Consider the following 16,648-nt stretch of genomic DNA (forward strand, 5'->3'; position numbering starts at 1 on the left):
TCCTCCAATGAATATATAAAACTGTATACCAGGCACGTGGAGCTGGAGCAGGGACCAGCTGATGGAAGGCTGATATCTCTGGTTCTGGGCACAGTAGAGACAAGCTGCCAGCGTCCAGCAAAAGGGGAGAGTCCCAGATTTTGGATTATACCCTCAGAAAAACTCAGTCAGACAGAACCTGAGATATCTGGCTGGGAAGAGCAATTAACAGGCTCGGATGGGGACCACTGCTTTCACGTTGGATATCTCCGGTTCCCCAAGGCCGATTTTCAAAAATCTGGTACCCCTGGAAAGAGGGGACCCTCAGCTATCAGCCTAGGGCCCTTATACTCCTGGGGCCCTTGGGAAAGAGCCCATTGAGCCCATACGGAAAGACGGCCCTGCATCAGGGAGCATATGCCACCTACAGTATAGGCATTTTCCTGTATGCAGATATAGGCGAGAAATTGCCCACTGACTGTCTATAGATCCTCCCATCCCTCGTTTCCACCTAACCTCAGCTAGAATCTCTTCAGGAAGATCAAATGTATTTCAGATCCTATAAAGCACTCACAGAAAGGCCACTGAGGTGAAATGGAAGAGACACAGTGCCTCTAATGTTTACTCATAAGGAACAGTCTGGACTGTGAAGCATAAAAGTCTTCGGATAGCCAAGTAAAAATTCACTTTTAGCCAAACTCAGTGTTAACAGTGGATTGTTCCAATGGTATGTGAGCCAGACACACAGAGATTGTAACTGTTAGTTGTCCAGTGTCATGTGTCAGCAGGAAACAGGACATATGAGGTCTCTATATGGTTCAGGGTTTAATATTTTCAGGTAGCCAAAGGGTAGAGGCATTATCTATGTTAAAAGCTGCAGCTTCAATGTAAACTCTGGCTCCAGAGAGGGAATATTTAAATACATTGGGCAGACAAGCAGGGCAGAGGAGTGCCTGGCTGGGCCCAGATACTTTTCAGGGTGTGTGGCTTAATCACAGGAGGCGTAGTCACGCACCCTTAGAAAAAAAATACAGGAAAAATTGTATGTTAAATGTCTCTTCACTGAAACATTTCTGCTAATCAACATTACCAGACTGTATTATAGTAGCTGAAGTGGCAGTCAGTTCTCTCTTTCCCTGGACGGCTCTCTGTAACGGAGGGTGGGGAAAGCTGGACCAGGCCCGAGTAAAACGTATCCGCTCCCTCCCCCTCCCCACCCCCTGTCCACAACTGGCATCATTATCAGTCTGCAAATGAGCCAGCCCTATACCTGGTATGCTAGCATCATCATCAGTCTGCATGTGACCTAGCCCTATACTTGGTACGCCATCATCAGCATCAGTCTGCATGTGACCTAGCCCTATACCTGGCACACCAGCATCATCAGTCTGCATGTGACCTAGCTCTATACTTGGTACGCCATCATCATCATCAGTCTGCATGTGACCTAGCCCTATACCTGGCACACCAGCATCATCAGTCTGCATGTGACCTAGCCCTATACTTGGTACGCCAGCATCTTCATCAGTCTGCATGTGACCTAGCCCTATACCTGGCACACCAGCATCATCAGTCTGCATGTGACCTAGCTCTATACTTGGTACGCCATCATCATCATCAGTCTGCATGTGACCTAGCCCTATACCTGGCACACCAGCATCATCAGTCTGCATGTGACCTAGCCCTATACTTGGTACGCCAGCATCTTCATCAGTCTGCATGTGACCTAGCCCTATACCTGGCACACCAGCATCATCAGTCTGCGTGTGACCTAGCCCTATACCTGGCACACCAGCATCATCAGTCTGCATGTGACCTAGCCCTATACCTGGCACACCAGCATCATCAGTCTGCATGTGACCTAGCCCTATACTTGGTACGCCATCATCAGCATCAGTCTGCATGTGACCTAGCCCTATACCTGGCACACCATCATTATCATCATCATCAATCTGCATGTGCTTATTCCATGGCAATCCTGCCATGGAATAAGCATGCTGAATGGTGAACCTGATCCAGCGTGAAATCAAATGCTTAGAAGCAGGACACCCAATTTTCTTGGGATCATAGAGGACAAACAGAGAGTCACTTTTTCTATGATGAGCCATCCTCTTCACATAAATCTTCAAAGCCCTCACAACATCCAAGGCCTTTGAAGCAATTGAGGAGTCAGTAGCCGCTGGCACCACAACAGGTTGGTTGATATGGAAAGCCGATACAACCTTAGGCAGGAACTGTGGATGAGTCCTAAGCTCCACCCCGTCTTCATGGAAGATCAGATAGGGACTTTTACAAGATAAAGCCCCGAATTCCGACACGCGTCGTGCAGAAGCCAAGGCCAACAAAGTGACCGCCTTCCACGTAAGAAACTTGATATCAGCCTCCTGTAGAGGCTCAAACCAAGCTGATTGCAGGAACTGCAACACCACATCAAGACCCCAGGGTGCCGTTGGCGCCACAAAGGGAGGCTGGATGTGCAGAACCCCTTTCAAAAAGGTCTGGGAGGACAGCCAATTATTTTTGGAAGATGGACAAAGCAGAGATCTGGACCTTGATGGAGCTCAATCTCAGGCCCATATGCACACCTGCTTGCAGGAAAAGGAGAAAACGTCCAAGTTGAAACTCCACCGCAGGAAATTTCTTGGACTCACACCAAGAAACATATTTCTTCCAAATGCGATGGTAATGTTTAGATGTTACCCCCTTCCTAGCCTTTATCAGGGTAGGAATGACCTCACTCGGGATACCCTTCCGTGCTAACATCTGGCGTTCATCCGCCATGCCGTCAAAAGTAGCCGTGGTAAGTCTTGATAAGCGAAAGGCCCCTGCAGAAGCAGATCCTCTCGAAGAGGTAAAGGCCTTGGATCTTCCAGCAGAAGATCCAGTAGATCTGCGTACCAAGCCCTCCTTGGCCAGTCCGGAGCAATGAGGATTGCCAGAATCTTTGTTCTTCTTACCAGTTGAAGAACTTTTTGTATCAGAGGAAGTGGAGGGAACACATACACTGACGTAAACACCCACAGTGTTACCAGTGCATCCACCGCCACTGCCTGTGTGTCTCTCGACCAGGAACAGTACCTCCGCAGCTTCTTGTTGAGGAGGGAGGCCATCATGTCTATGTGAGGAACCCCCCACCAACTGGTTACTTCCTCGAACACCTCTGGATGGAGGCCCCACTCTCCTGGGTGGAGATCGTGTCTGCTGAGAAAGTCTGCTTCCCAGTTGTCTACACACGGAATGAAGATTGCTGACATCGCCACAGCGTGCCTTTCTGCCCAGAGGAGGATTCTTGACACCTCTGACATGGCAGCCCTGCTCTTCATTCCACCTTGTCGGTTTATGTAGGCCACTGTGGTCACGTTGTCCAACTGCACCTGAACAGCCCGATCCTGTAGAACAGGCTTTTTCATCCAGTGTGCCGTGGCACACTAGTGTGCCGCGACCAGTTGCAAGGTGTGCCTCGGAGCCAGAGCAGCTTCCTGTCCCTTCAGAGTGAACTGTTGGCCCGGGCTCTTCTTAGAGGATCAGTCATGCTCCGGCCGTGACCTATGCCTTGATGACGCGGCAGTGTGATATCATAGGTCACGGCCGCCGCATCTCACCAGCCAGCCCACCCGCCTGTATACACATCTTCCAATTCCCGCCCGCATCCACAGCTTTCCTTGCCCACCCACATCCACACCTGCCCGACCGCCCGCTGCTCAATATTCGCAGCACTCCACTATGAACAACCCCCGCCACTGAGGGACAGGGAGGAGGACACCTGACAGGTAGGGGCTAATATTTGTTATGTTATTTCTCCTGTGGGGAGCAATAGGATTTATGGTGGGAACAATGTGAATAATTCATGTGGAGAGCAATAGGATTTATGTGGGGAGAAATGTGATTGATTTATGTGTGAGCGTCATGATTTATGTGGGGAGCAATGTGATTGATTTATGTGGGGAGCAGTGGGGAGCAACATGATTTATGTGGGGAGCAACATGATTTATGTGGGGACCAACATGATTTATGTGGGGAGCAACGTGATTGTTTTCCTGTGTAGGCCAATGTATGTGTGGATTCTTGTTTTTACTGTGAGGGCCAATGTGTGTTTTTTGTTTTTTTCTGTGGGGAACTGATGGTGTGCCTTGGCAATTTTAAAATATTGTTTGGTGTGCCGCGAGTAAAAAAAGGTTGAAAATCACTGCTGTAGAAGGTGAGCTGCTTGCAGAAGGCCGTTGTATACGGCCCTTAGTTCCAGAATGTTTATCGGGAGAAGGGATTCCTGATCCAACCACCTTCCTTGGAAGGTTTCCCCCTGAGTGACTGCTCCCCAACCTCTTAGACTTGCATCCATGGTTAGAAGGATCCAGTCTTGAACTCCGAACCTTTGGCCTTCCAGAAGGTGTGGTAGCTGTAGCCACCAGAGGAGTGAAATCCTGGCTTTCCGTGACAGACGTATCCTCTGGTGCATATGTAGGTGAGATCCCAACCACTGGGCCAATAGATCCAGCTGAAAGGATCGAGCATGAAACCTTCCATACTGAGGAGCCTCGTAGGAGGCAACCATCTTCCCCAGAAGGCGGATGCACTGATGAACCGAAGGCTTTAAGACATCCCTGACCATTGTTTGACTCACCAATGCTATCTCCACCGGCAGAAACACCCTCTGCACTTCCGTGTCCAGGATCATCCCCAGGAAAGACAGCCTCTTTGTCGGCTCCAGATGAAACTTTGGAAGGTTCAGGATCCAACCGTGCTCCTTGAGCAGATGTGTCGTGAGAGCAATGGATCACAACAACTTCTCCCTGGACGACGCCTTGCTCAGGAGATCTCCAGATACAGAATTGTTCACCCCTTGCTTGCGTAGGAGAACCATCATTTCCGCCATCACCTTGGTGAAGACCCTTGGTGCTGTGGAGAGGCCAAACGGCAGTGCCTGAAACTGATAGTGGTCATCCAACAGTGCAAACCTGAGGTATGCCTGATGCGATGACCAAATGGGAATGTGGAGGTACGCATCCTTGATGTCCAGGGACACCAGGAATTCTCCCTCCATCAGACCTGAGATGACAGCTCTCAGAGACTCGGTCTTGAATTTGAACTCCCTGAGGTAGGGGTTCAGAGACTTTAAGTTCAGAATTGGTCGTACCGAACCATCCGGCTTTGGTACCACAAAAAGGATCGAATAGTAACCTTTGTTCCACTGATGAGGTGGAACTGGAACAATGAACCTGGATACCACCAATTTTTGGATAGCTTCCTGAAGAATTGCTCTGTCTGCCGGCAGAGCCGGCAAGCCTGACTTGAAGAAACGGTGAGGTGGGAGATCTTGAAACTCCAGCCTGTGCCCTCTGGACACTATATCCAGTACCCAGGGGTCCAGGCCAGACGACACCCAGACGTGGCTGAAATGCCGGAGTCTTGCCCCCACATGACCTTCCTCCAGGCCTAGCTGTCTACCATCATGTGGAGGACTTTGGGGTATCAGAAGCAGGCTTCTGGTTCTGGGAGCCAGCTGGAGCAGGCTTCTTTCCTTTAGCACGACCAGCTCTGAAGAAGGCGTTTAAATGGCTTGTTCTTTCTAGGCCTCGCGGGCTGAAAGGGCTGTGACGGGGCTGGTGCAAAAGGCTTCTTCGTAGCCGGTGCAGCTGAGGGGAGAAAAGGAGACTTACCCACGGTAGCCGTGGCAATCCATGCATCCAGCGCCTCCAGAAAGAGAGCCTGACCTGTATACGATAGGCCCTCCACGCTCTTCCTGGATTCCGCGTCGGCAGACCATTGGGGCAGCCAGAGACCCCTGCGAGCCGAGACGGACATGGAGGAGATCCCAGCAGCCAAGGAACCCAGGTCCTTCATGGAGTCTACCAGGAACCCTGCAGAATCCTGAATATTACGTAAAAATAAATCTACGTCACCTTTATCCATCGTAGTCAACTCCTCCTGCAGAGTGATTGACCACCTGGCGATAGCCTTAGAAATCCAAGCGCAGGCTATAGTTGGCCGCTGTATAGCCTCTGAAGCCGTGTAAATGGATTTTAGCGTAGCGTCCACCTTGCGATCTGCCGGGTCCTTCAACGCGGTAGATCCCGGGACTGGTAATACCACCTGTTTAGACAGCCTAGAGACAGAGGCGTCGACTATCGGCGGAGACTCCCACTTTTTTCTATCTTCCTCTGGGAAGGGAAAAGCAACCAAGACCCTCTTAGGGATCTGGAATTTTTCTCCGGATTTTCCCAGGCTTTTTCAAAGATAGCATTTAATTCCTTAGATGCTGGGAAGGTGAGGGGGAAGGGGCTTTTTACTCTCTGTGAAAAAGGCCTCCTCAACCTGCTCAGGAGTTGTGTCAGTAATGTGTAACACATCCCTCACGGCCTCAATCATCAACTGCACCCCCTTAGCAAGTGATGCCGTCCCCCTCGACACATCCCCGTCACCGTCTGCAGTGTCAGAATCGGTGTCCCTGTCAACCTGCATAATCTTGGCAAGTGCACATTTGTGAGAATGTACTGCAGGGGACCCTGAGGGAGCAGTATCAGACCATACAACCTGTTAGGGTCTCCTGCCCTGTGCTGCCACGTCGTCATGGCAACCGGGAGACAAGTGCTAGTGGAGTAACCTGAGCGCAGCTGATACTCCGGTTCGGGTCTTTTGCTGTGCAGTGGTTATAGGCTCTGTGCACGGCAGGGGATCCGGTGCTGGTTTTTGTGCTCACAGTCTGTGAGGTCTGAGTGGGGCGTGGACAGCACCTGCTTTATAAGGCCTCTTTTCAGGGTAAGCAGATGCTGCTGAATCTTTGTTGGTTAGTCAGTTCATGAACGTTAGCCAGTACTGTGTAGCTTTGTATTTGTTTGTTGCTTACTGCAAATAGGCCTGGGAATTTGGTATTACACTCTGCCAATCCAGACCTAGCAGTAAGACTGGAGTCAGTCGTTTAGCTTGCTGGGGTTCTGTTACTACTCTGTGAACTTAGCAAGTTTGCGGCTGTATTCTAAGACTTGCCTGTCTAATCCTGTCTCACTGTGCTAGGTGTCAGGGGTCAGTTTAGTGGCAGTAAGCTAAAACCTGTGCACTGCAAGTGAGAATTTGGATTGTGGAGATTCTCCTTGTGTCTATCATTCCATCTCTGACCAAGGAGTTTACTGCCACACCCGTTGGTAACCCTTTAGGGTTTTGCTGTTGCCCTTAGCAACAGCATTTCGGGTACTCTACGTATTAAAACACAACATCTTGCTTTTTCCATCTTAGCAGTTCTAATACAAGGGAGATACCCAGTTCCTTAGCCTCTGGGCTTCTCTGTTCACTTTGTGTGTATTTTGTTACCCTATCACCTTCTGTGTACGTTATGTCATATCCCCCAGTTTGTCTGTGAGTCCATCTGTTTTGCATAACAGTTCAAACACCAGTACATTCCTGCAGACACTGGAGTGCATAACAGTTCTGACACCAGTACTTTCCTGCTGGCACTGGTGTGCATAACACAACCATAGAGGATTGCAGTACCTGAGTGGCATGCTCAGTTCTAGTAACCCTTTCAGAAATCTGAGAAAGAGTCCTCCTAAGAGAGGCTAACCATTCCGGCTCTCTAGCTGGGATCTGCGTTACATCAGTGCAATCCTGATTACATGGGATGGGATCTTCCTAGGAAGATAAATCCTCTGCAGCATATGAAACGGAGTCTCTAGACATGTTTGCAATATCACACCAATCACCCCACACACACACAGGGTACTGGGCAGACTGAGTTTCTCCCCAAGAATGGCAGAGAGCAGAGGCGGATTGGTCATAGAGTCTACAGGGAAGATTCCCGGTAGGCCGGCGCACCCGCGGAGCCTATTTTGTTTGAGGACATGTGGTCCTACTTATAGACATAATGAATAAGATGCCAAAAATTTGCATATATGAAAATGACTTTGCCACTTAGCCTGTGATTGCAGATGATCTAGTGTATGATCTGTCTGCCTGCTTGGCTGACATATAAGATTGAGTGAATAGTGATTGGGATACGGTTGGTGTAATAAGCAAGAAAAATAAGATTTTACTCACCTGTAAATCTATTTCTCGTAGTCCGTAGTGGATGCTGGGACTCCGTAAGGACCATGGGGATTAGCGGCTCCGCAGGAGACTGGGCACAACTAAAGAAAGCTTTAGGACTACCTGGTGTGCACTGGCTCCTCCCACTAAGACCCTCCTCCAGACCTCAGTTAGGATACTGTGCCCGGAAGAGCTGACACAATAAGGAAGGATATTGAATCCCGGGTAAGACTCATACCAGCCACACCAATCACACCGTATAACTCGTGATACTATACCCAGTTAACAGTATGAAATATAACTGAGCCTCTCAACAGATGGCTCAACAATAACCCTTTAGTTAGGCAATAACTATAAACAAGTATTGCAGACAATCCGCACTTGGGATGGGCGCCCAGCATCCACTACGGACTACGAGAAATAGATTTACCGGTGAGTAAAATCTTATTTTCTCTGACGTCCTAAGTGGATGCTGGGACTCCGTAAGGACCATGGGGATTATACCAAAGCTCCCAAACGGGCGGGAGTGCGGATGACTCTGCAGCACCGAATGAGCAAACTCTAGGTCCTCCTCAGCCAGGGTATCAAACTTGTAGACTCTTACAAAAATGTTTGAACCCGACCAAGTAACAGCTCGGCAAAGTTGTAAAGCCGAGACCCCTCGGGCAGCCGCCCAAGAAGAGCCCACTTTTCTCGTGGAATGGGCTTTTACAGAATTAGGTGCGGCAGTCCAGCCGCAGAATGTGCAAGTTGAATCGTGCTACAGATCCAGCGAGCAATCGTCTGCTTAGAAGCAGGAGCACCCAGCTTGTTGGGTGCATACAGGAGAAAAAGCGAGGCAGTTTTCCTGACTCCAGCTGTCCTGGAAACATATACTTTTCAGGGCCCTGACTACATCCAGTAACTTGGAATCCTCCAAGTCCCAAGTAGCCGCAGGCACCACAATAGGTTGTTTCACATTAAAAAATTATACCACCTTAGGAAGGAATTGGGAACGAGTCCTCAATTCCGCCTTATCCATATAAAATACAGATAAGGGCTTTTGTATGACAAAACCGCCAATTCTGATACATGCCTGGCCGACGCCAAGGCCCACAGAATGACCACTTTCCACGTGAGGTATTATAGCTCCACGGATTTAAGTGGCTCAACCCAATGCGACTTCAGGAAATCCAACACCACGTTGAGATCCCACGGTGCCACTGGAGGCACAAACGGGGGCTGACTATGCAGCACTCCCTTAACAAAAGTCTGAACTTCAGGCAGATAAGCCAGTTCAATTTTGGAAAAAAATCGATAGAGCCGAAATCTGGACCTTAATGGAACCCAATTTTAGGCCCATAGTCACCTCTGACTGTAGGAAGTGCAGAAATCGACCTAGCTGAAATTTCTCCTTTGGGGCCTTCCTGGCCTCACAGTACGCAACATATTTCCGCCATATGCGGTGATAATGGTTTGCGTTCACTTCTTTCCTAGCTTCAAATAGCGTAGGGATAACTTCCTCCGGAATTCCCTTTTCCTTCAGGATCCGGCGTTCAACCGCCATGCCGTCAACGCAGCCGCGGTACGTCTTGGAACAGACAGGCCCCCTACTGCAGCAGGTCCTGTCTGAGCAGCAGAGGCCATGGGTCCTCTGAGATCATTTCTTGGAGTTCTGGTTACCAAGCTCTTCTTGGCCAACCCGGAACAATGAGTATAGTTCTTACTCCTCTCCTTCTTATTATTCTCATTACCCTGGGTAAGAGAGGCAGAGAAGGGAACACATACACCGACTGGTACACCCACGGTGTTACCAGAGCGTCCACAGCTATCGCCTGAGGGTCCTTGACCTGGCGCAATATCTTTGTAACTTTTAGTTGAGGCGGGACGCCATCATGTCCACCTGTGGCCTTTCCCAACGGTGTACAATCATTTGGAAGACTTCTGGATGAAGTCCCCACTCTCCCGGGTGGAGGTTTCTTAGTTGTCCACTCCGGGAATGAACACTGCTGACAGTGCTAACACATGATTTTCCGCCCATCGGAGAATCCTTGTGGCTTCTGCCATCGCCATCCTGCTTCTTGTGCCGCCCTGTCGGTTTACATGAGCGACCGCCGTGATGTTGTCTGACTGGATCAGCACCGGCCGGTGTTGAAGCAGGGTCTAGCCTGACTTAGGGCATTGTAAATGGCCCTCAGTTCCAGAATATTTATGTGTAGGGAAGTCTCCTGACTTTTCCATAGCCTTGGAAGTTCCTTCCCTGTGTGACTGCCCCCCAGCCTCGAAGGCTGGCATCCGTGGTCACCAGGACCCAGTCCTGTATGCCGAATCTGCGGCCCCCTAGAAGATGAGCACTCTGCAGCCACCACAACAGCGACACCCTGACCCTTGGAGACAGGGTTATCCACCGATGCATCTGAAGATGCGACCCGGACCACTTGTCCAACAGATCCCACTGGAAAATCCTTGCATGGGACCTGGCGAATGGAATTTCTTCGTAAGAAGCTACCATCTTTCCCAGGGCTCGCGTGCATTGATGCACCGACACTTGTATATGTATTAGGAGGTCTCTGTCTAGAGACAACAACTCCTTGGACTTCTCCTCCGGGAGAAACCCTTATTATCCTGTTCTGTGTCCAGAACCATACCCAGGAACAGTAGACGCGTCGTAGGAACCAGCTGCGACTTTGGAATATTCAGAATCCAGCCGTGCTGTTGTAGCACTTCCCGAGATAGTGCTACTCCGACGAACAACTGCTCCCTGGACCTCGCCTTTATAAAGAGATCGTCCAAGTACGGGATAATTATTTCGGCCATTACCTTGGTAAATACCTCGGTGCCGGGGACAGACCAACGGCAACGTCTGGAATTGGTAATGACAATCCTGTACCACAATATTGAGGTACTCCTGGTGAAGAGGGTAAATAGGGACATGCAGGTAATCATCCTTGATGTCCAGTGATACCATGAAATTCTCCAGGCTTGCAATAATCGCCCTGAGCGATTCCATTTTGAACTTGAACCTTCGTATATAAGTGTTCAAGGCTTTCAATTTTAGAATGGGTCTCACCGAACCGTCTGGTTTCGGTACCACAACATTTTGGAATAGTAACCCCGGCCTTGTTGAAGGAGGGGTACCTTGCTTTCACCTGCTGGAAGTACAGCTTGTGAATTGCCGCCAGTACTACCTTTCTCCGAGGGCAGTCGGCAAGGCTGATGTGAGGTAACGGCGAGGGGGAGTCGCCTCGAACTCCAGCCTGTATCCCTGTGATACTATTTGAAGAACCTAGAGATCCACCTGTGGGCAAGCCCACTGGTCCCTGAAGTTCCCGAGACGCGCCCCTACCGCACCTGTCTCCACCTGTGGAGCCCCAGCGTCATGCGGTGGACTCAGAGGAAACGGGGGAAGATTTTTGATCCTGGGAACTGGCTGCTGGTGCAGCTTTTTTCTTTCTTCCCTTGTCTCTGTGCAGAAAGGAAGCGCCTTTGACCCGCTTGCTTTTCTGAAGCCGAAAGGACTGTACCTGAAAATACGGTGCTTTCTTAGGCTGTGAGGAAACCTGAGGTAAAAATTTTTCTTCCCAGCTGTTGCTGTGGATACGAGGTCCCAGAGACCATCCCCAAACAATTCCTCACCCTTATAAGGCAGAATCTCCATGTGCCTTTTACAGGCAGCATCACCTGTCCACTGCCGGGTTTCTAATACCCTCCTGGCAGAATGGACATTGCATTAATTCTGGATGCCAGCCGGCAAATATCCCTCTGTGCATCCTTTATATATAAGACAACGTCTTAAATATGCTCAATGTTAGCAAAATATTATCCCTGTCTTAGCGTATCAGACCACGCTGCAGCAGCCCTATTTATGCTGAGGCAATTGCAGGTCTCAGTATATAACCTGAGTGTGTAAATACAGACTTCAGGATCGCCTCCTGCTTTTTATCAGCAGGTTCCTTCAAGGTGGCCGTATCCTAAGACGGCAGTGCTACCTTTTGACAAACGTGTGAGCGCCTTATCCACCCTAAGGGATATCTCCCAACGTGACCTATCCTCTGGCGGGAAAGGGTACGCCATCAGTAACTTTTTAGAAATTACCAGTTTCTTATCGGGGGAAACCACGCTTCTTTACACACTTCATTCATTCATCTGATGGGGGAACAAAACACTGGCTGCTTTTTCTCCCCAAAAATAAAACCCCTTTTATGTGGTACTTGGGTTCATGTCAGAAAATGCGTAACACATTTTTCATTGCCGGGATCATGTAACGGATGTTCCTAGTGGATTGTGTATATGTCTCAACCTCGTCGCCACTGGAGTCAGACTCCGTGTCGACATCTGTGGCTGCCATCTGAGGTAACGGGCGTTTTTTTTTGAGCCCCTGATGGCCTTTGAGACGCCTGGGCAGGCGCGGGCTGAGAAGCCGGCTGTCCCACAGCTGTTACGTCATCCAGCCTTTTATGTAAGGAGTTGACACTGTCGGTTAATACCTTCCACCTATCCATCCACTCTGGTGTCGGCCCCACAGGGGGCGACATCCCATTTATCGGCCTCTGCTCCGCCTCCACGTAACCTTCCTCATCCAACATGTCGACACAGCCGTACCGACACACCGCACACACACAGGGAATGCTCTGACTGAGGACAGGACCCCACAAAGTCCTTTGGGGAGACAGAGAGAGAGTATGCCAGCACACACCAGAGCGCTATATAATGCAGGGATTAACACTATAACTGAGTGATTTTTCCCCAAATAGCTGCTTGTATACATATATTGGCCCTCATTCCGAGTTGATCGCTCGCAAGGCGATTTTAGCAGAGTTACACACGCTAAGCCGCTGCCTACTGGGAGTGAATCTTAGCTTCTTAAAATTGCGACCGATGTATTCGCAATATTGAGATTACTAACTACTTAGCAGTTTCAGAGTAGCTTCAGACTTACTCGGCATCTGCGATCAGTTCAGTGCTTGTCGTTCCTGGTTTGACGTCATAAACACACCCAGCGTTCGCCCAGACACTCCTCCGTTTCTCCGGCCACTCCTGCGTTTTTTCCGGAAACGGTAGCGTTTTTAACCACACGCCCCTGAAACGCCGTGTTTCCGCCCAGTAACACCCATTTCCTGTCAATCACATTACGATCGCCGGAGCGAAGAAAAAGCCGTGAGTAAAAATACTATCTTCATTGTTAAATTACTTGGCGCAGTCGCAGTGCGAATATTGCGCATGCGTACTAAGCGGAATTTTACTGCGATGCGATGAAATATACCGAGCGAACGACTCGGAATGAGGGCCATTGCGCCTAAATTTAGTGCCCCCCCTCTCTTTTTAACCCTTTGAGCCTGAAAACTACAGGGGAGAGCCTGGGGAGCTGTCTTCCAGCTGCACTGTGAAGAGAAAATGGCGCCAGTGTGCTGAGGGAGAAGCCCCGCCCCTTTTTCAACTGACTTTCTCCCGCTTTTTCTGGAATACTGGCAGGGGTAATTTTACATCTATATAGCCTCTAGGACTATATATGATGTAGATTTGCCAGCCAAGGTGTCATATATTGCCCTCAGGGCGTCCCCCCCAGCGCCCTGCACCCATCAGTGACCGGAGTGTGAGGTGTACATGAGGAGCAATGGCGCACAGCTGCAGTGCTGTGCGCTACCTTGGTGAAGACTGAAGTCTTCTGCCGCCGATTTTCCGGACTCATCTTGCTTCTGGCTCTGTAAGGGGGACGGCGGCGCGGCTCCGGGAACGAACACCAAGGTCGGGTCCTGCGGTCGATCCCTCTGGAGCTAATGGTGTCCAGTAGCCTAAGAAGCCCGAACTACCACCTGTTAGGTAGGTTCGCTTCTTCTCCCCTTAGTCCCTCGCTGCAGTGAGTCTGTTGCCAGCAGATCTCACTGTAAAATAAAAAACCTAAATATACTTTCTTTCTAGGAGCTCAGGAGAGCCCCTAGTGTGCATCCAGCTCAGCCGGGCACAAGAATCTAACTGAGGTCTGGAGGAGGGTCTTAGTGGGAGGAGCCAGTGCACACCTGGTAGTCCTAAAGCTTTCTTTAGTTGTGCCCAGTCTCCTGCGGAGCCGCTAATCCCCATGGTCCTTACGGAGTCCCAGCATCCACTTAGGACGTCAGAGAAATATATCTTTCTAAAGAATTATATAGTTTCCTATAAAGGTGTATCATATAATGTGATCATAACATTTAATTTTATTTCCTTTTAACTTCCCCTTGATGCTAGACATGCCCACTATCCGCAAATTCTTGGGGGGAGGGTGCTGCTGCCATGGCCCATGGCTAGACCTCACACCTCTGGTGCTGACCAAGTGGGGCCACTAGTACAAATTTTTCCAGGGCCGCTTTTTGTTCCCAATCCGCCCCTGGCAGAGAGACACAGAGATTGGAGCCAACCCACACACAGCGCTATTATAGGTATAGGGAGACCCCAAACCAGCCCTGACTGTGTCCCTTAATAGGTGACACAGCCTTTAATAGCCTCCCCTCCCTTCTACAACCCCCTGTTACCATACAGATAGCTGGAGTTGCTCTGGAGGGACCTGTCCATCCACTGGCAGTGAGCTGCAGGCAGGAAAATGGCGCTGAACACTGCTGGGTCCACTCTGAGGAGAAGCTCCGCCCCCTTAATGGTGCTGTCTTCCCGCTATTAGAAGATTATACTGGCCTGAGGATTTTGTGCTGGCTTGGATCCGCAGACCCCGACAGTCTTTTTGTGGTCAGTGTAGGGTCAGGTGCTGGCTCAGGGCGCCCCTCACAGCGCCGCACCGCAGTACCACTGAGCCGTCCAGGTATTAACCGCGCTCCTACCCTTAAGCCGCCTTCTTCACACTGACCCCCCGCTTGTAAGGGGGGACAGTGACTCACCACTTTCAGCTCTGTAAGGTGGTGGCGGCTGGCTGCCGGGGTGAGCATTCCCCTGTGGCGGGGCGCGATCTGTCCCTTCTGGAGCTTAATGTCCAGTCAGCGGAGTCAGTGGCTCAAGTCCCCGCAGGGCGGACACTGCTCCCCCCTTCAGTCCCTCGATGCAGGCAGGCTGTCGCCAGCAGCCTCCTGTAAAGAAAAAAACTCTAAAATAAAACTTCACCAGGAAAGCTCAGGAGAGCTCCCCTAGCTGTGACCGGCTCCTCTGGGCACATTTTCGAAACTGAGTCTGGTAGGAGGGGCATAGAGGGAGGAGCCAGCCCACACTATTAAACTCTTAAAGTGCCAATGGCTCCTGGTGGAACCGTCTATACCCCATGGTACTAATATGGACCCCAGCATCCTCTAGGACGTAAGAGAAAAACACCTGTACCAACTTTCTGCTCTCACATCTATCTATCTATCTATCTATCTATCTATCTATCTATCTATCTATCTATCTATCTATCTATCTATCTATCTATCTATCTAGATCACAGGTTCTCAAACTCAGTCCTCAGGACCCCACACAGTGCATGTTTTGCAGGCCTCCTCACAGAATCGCAAGTGAAATAATTAGCTTGACCTGTGGACCTTTAAAAATGTGTTAGTGAGTAATGAATACACCTGTGCACCTGCTGGGTTACCTGCAAAACATGCACTGTGTGGGGTCCTGAGGACCGACTTTGAGAACCACTGATCTAGATAGATACTGTAGAAGTGCAACAGAATTTGCTATACAAGAAACTATGCAAGAAACTGTTATACAAGAACTGTGCTATAGAAGAAACTATTAATAAATATTTATAAACATAGAAATATGTATAATCTCATCCTTTCTCCCCCACACATGCCACAGTCTATGTCTCCCTCTCTCCTTCTTTCCACAAAACCCAACAGTCTGTCTCTCCCCAATGACTCCATGCTGCATTCCCAGCTCCCCCACCCTATCCCAAAGCCCTGTATCCCCTCACCAATTCACTCTTACCCCAGGGAGAGACTCACCTGCGCTGCACTACCCAGTATCCAGACCTGAACACTGCACAGCAGGTACCATATGGCCCTCACACTCCACCAGAAGAGTCCGGCCTGGGGCACAGGAATCCTGGTCAGCGGAGCTGCTGCCATGTCACATAACTGCCTGCAACAGAGCTGGACCCGGAAGAGCGGGTGCACACTTGCAGCGCAGAGTCACTGTGTGTGGGAGGCTCCTGTCACTCTGCAGCTGCGCCCACACCGCCTATAGCTCACTGCCCTATTTGGATAAGACGGCTCACATGCTTGCATGGCACACAGTTGTGTATCCATAGGGACCCTCTGGTCCATGGGGGCCGGTACAGGTGTCCCCTTTGACCCCCCCTATTACAGGCCCAGGTTAGCGTGATTGTGCAATGTGTGTCTATGTGAATGTATCATTTCTATTAGACAAGATTACAAGCCTTGGGAATGTTTAGCAATGTTACACTCACATAAAATTAATGAAACCACATAAGAATCCATCACATCAGTCTCACCTCATCTTTCAGAAGTCTCCATATGTAATCAATTGCACAAATTACTCCAGTTCGTCCACAGCCAGCACTAAATTTAATGCAACATAATGAATTAACAAAAATGATGTTTTTATAGTTTACTAATTAGCACATTATCTAGCACACAGCCTGTAGGGATTGTAGTCTAACACTAGGTGGCAGTGCAGCACCAATAATGCATCAAGTTCAGACAACTTGTTTTACTACTGTCGCCTTGTGTGACTATGAGAATACAGCAAACTA

General features: G+C 49.7%; 1 protein-coding gene across 3 annotated transcripts in view; it reads right to left on the reverse strand.

Annotated features, from left to right (window-relative positions):
- PTPN22 (protein tyrosine phosphatase non-receptor type 22) overlaps nucleotides 1–16,648 on the reverse strand; it is a 386,022-nt gene that overhangs the window by 88,298 nt on the left and 281,076 nt on the right. For all 3 annotated transcript variants that reach the window (XM_063955409.1, XM_063955411.1, XM_063955410.1), the window contains one exon: nucleotides 16,388–16,454. In XM_063955409.1, the coding sequence (XP_063811479.1) occupies nucleotides 16,388–16,454 (67 nt within the window). The remainder of the gene's footprint in view (nucleotides 1–16,387; nucleotides 16,455–16,648) is intronic.

This window comes from Pseudophryne corroboree, chromosome 2, assembly GCF_028390025.1.
Source record: "Pseudophryne corroboree isolate aPseCor3 chromosome 2, aPseCor3.hap2, whole genome shotgun sequence".
NCBI classification, from domain to species: Eukaryota; Metazoa; Chordata; class Amphibia; order Anura; family Myobatrachidae; genus Pseudophryne; species Pseudophryne corroboree.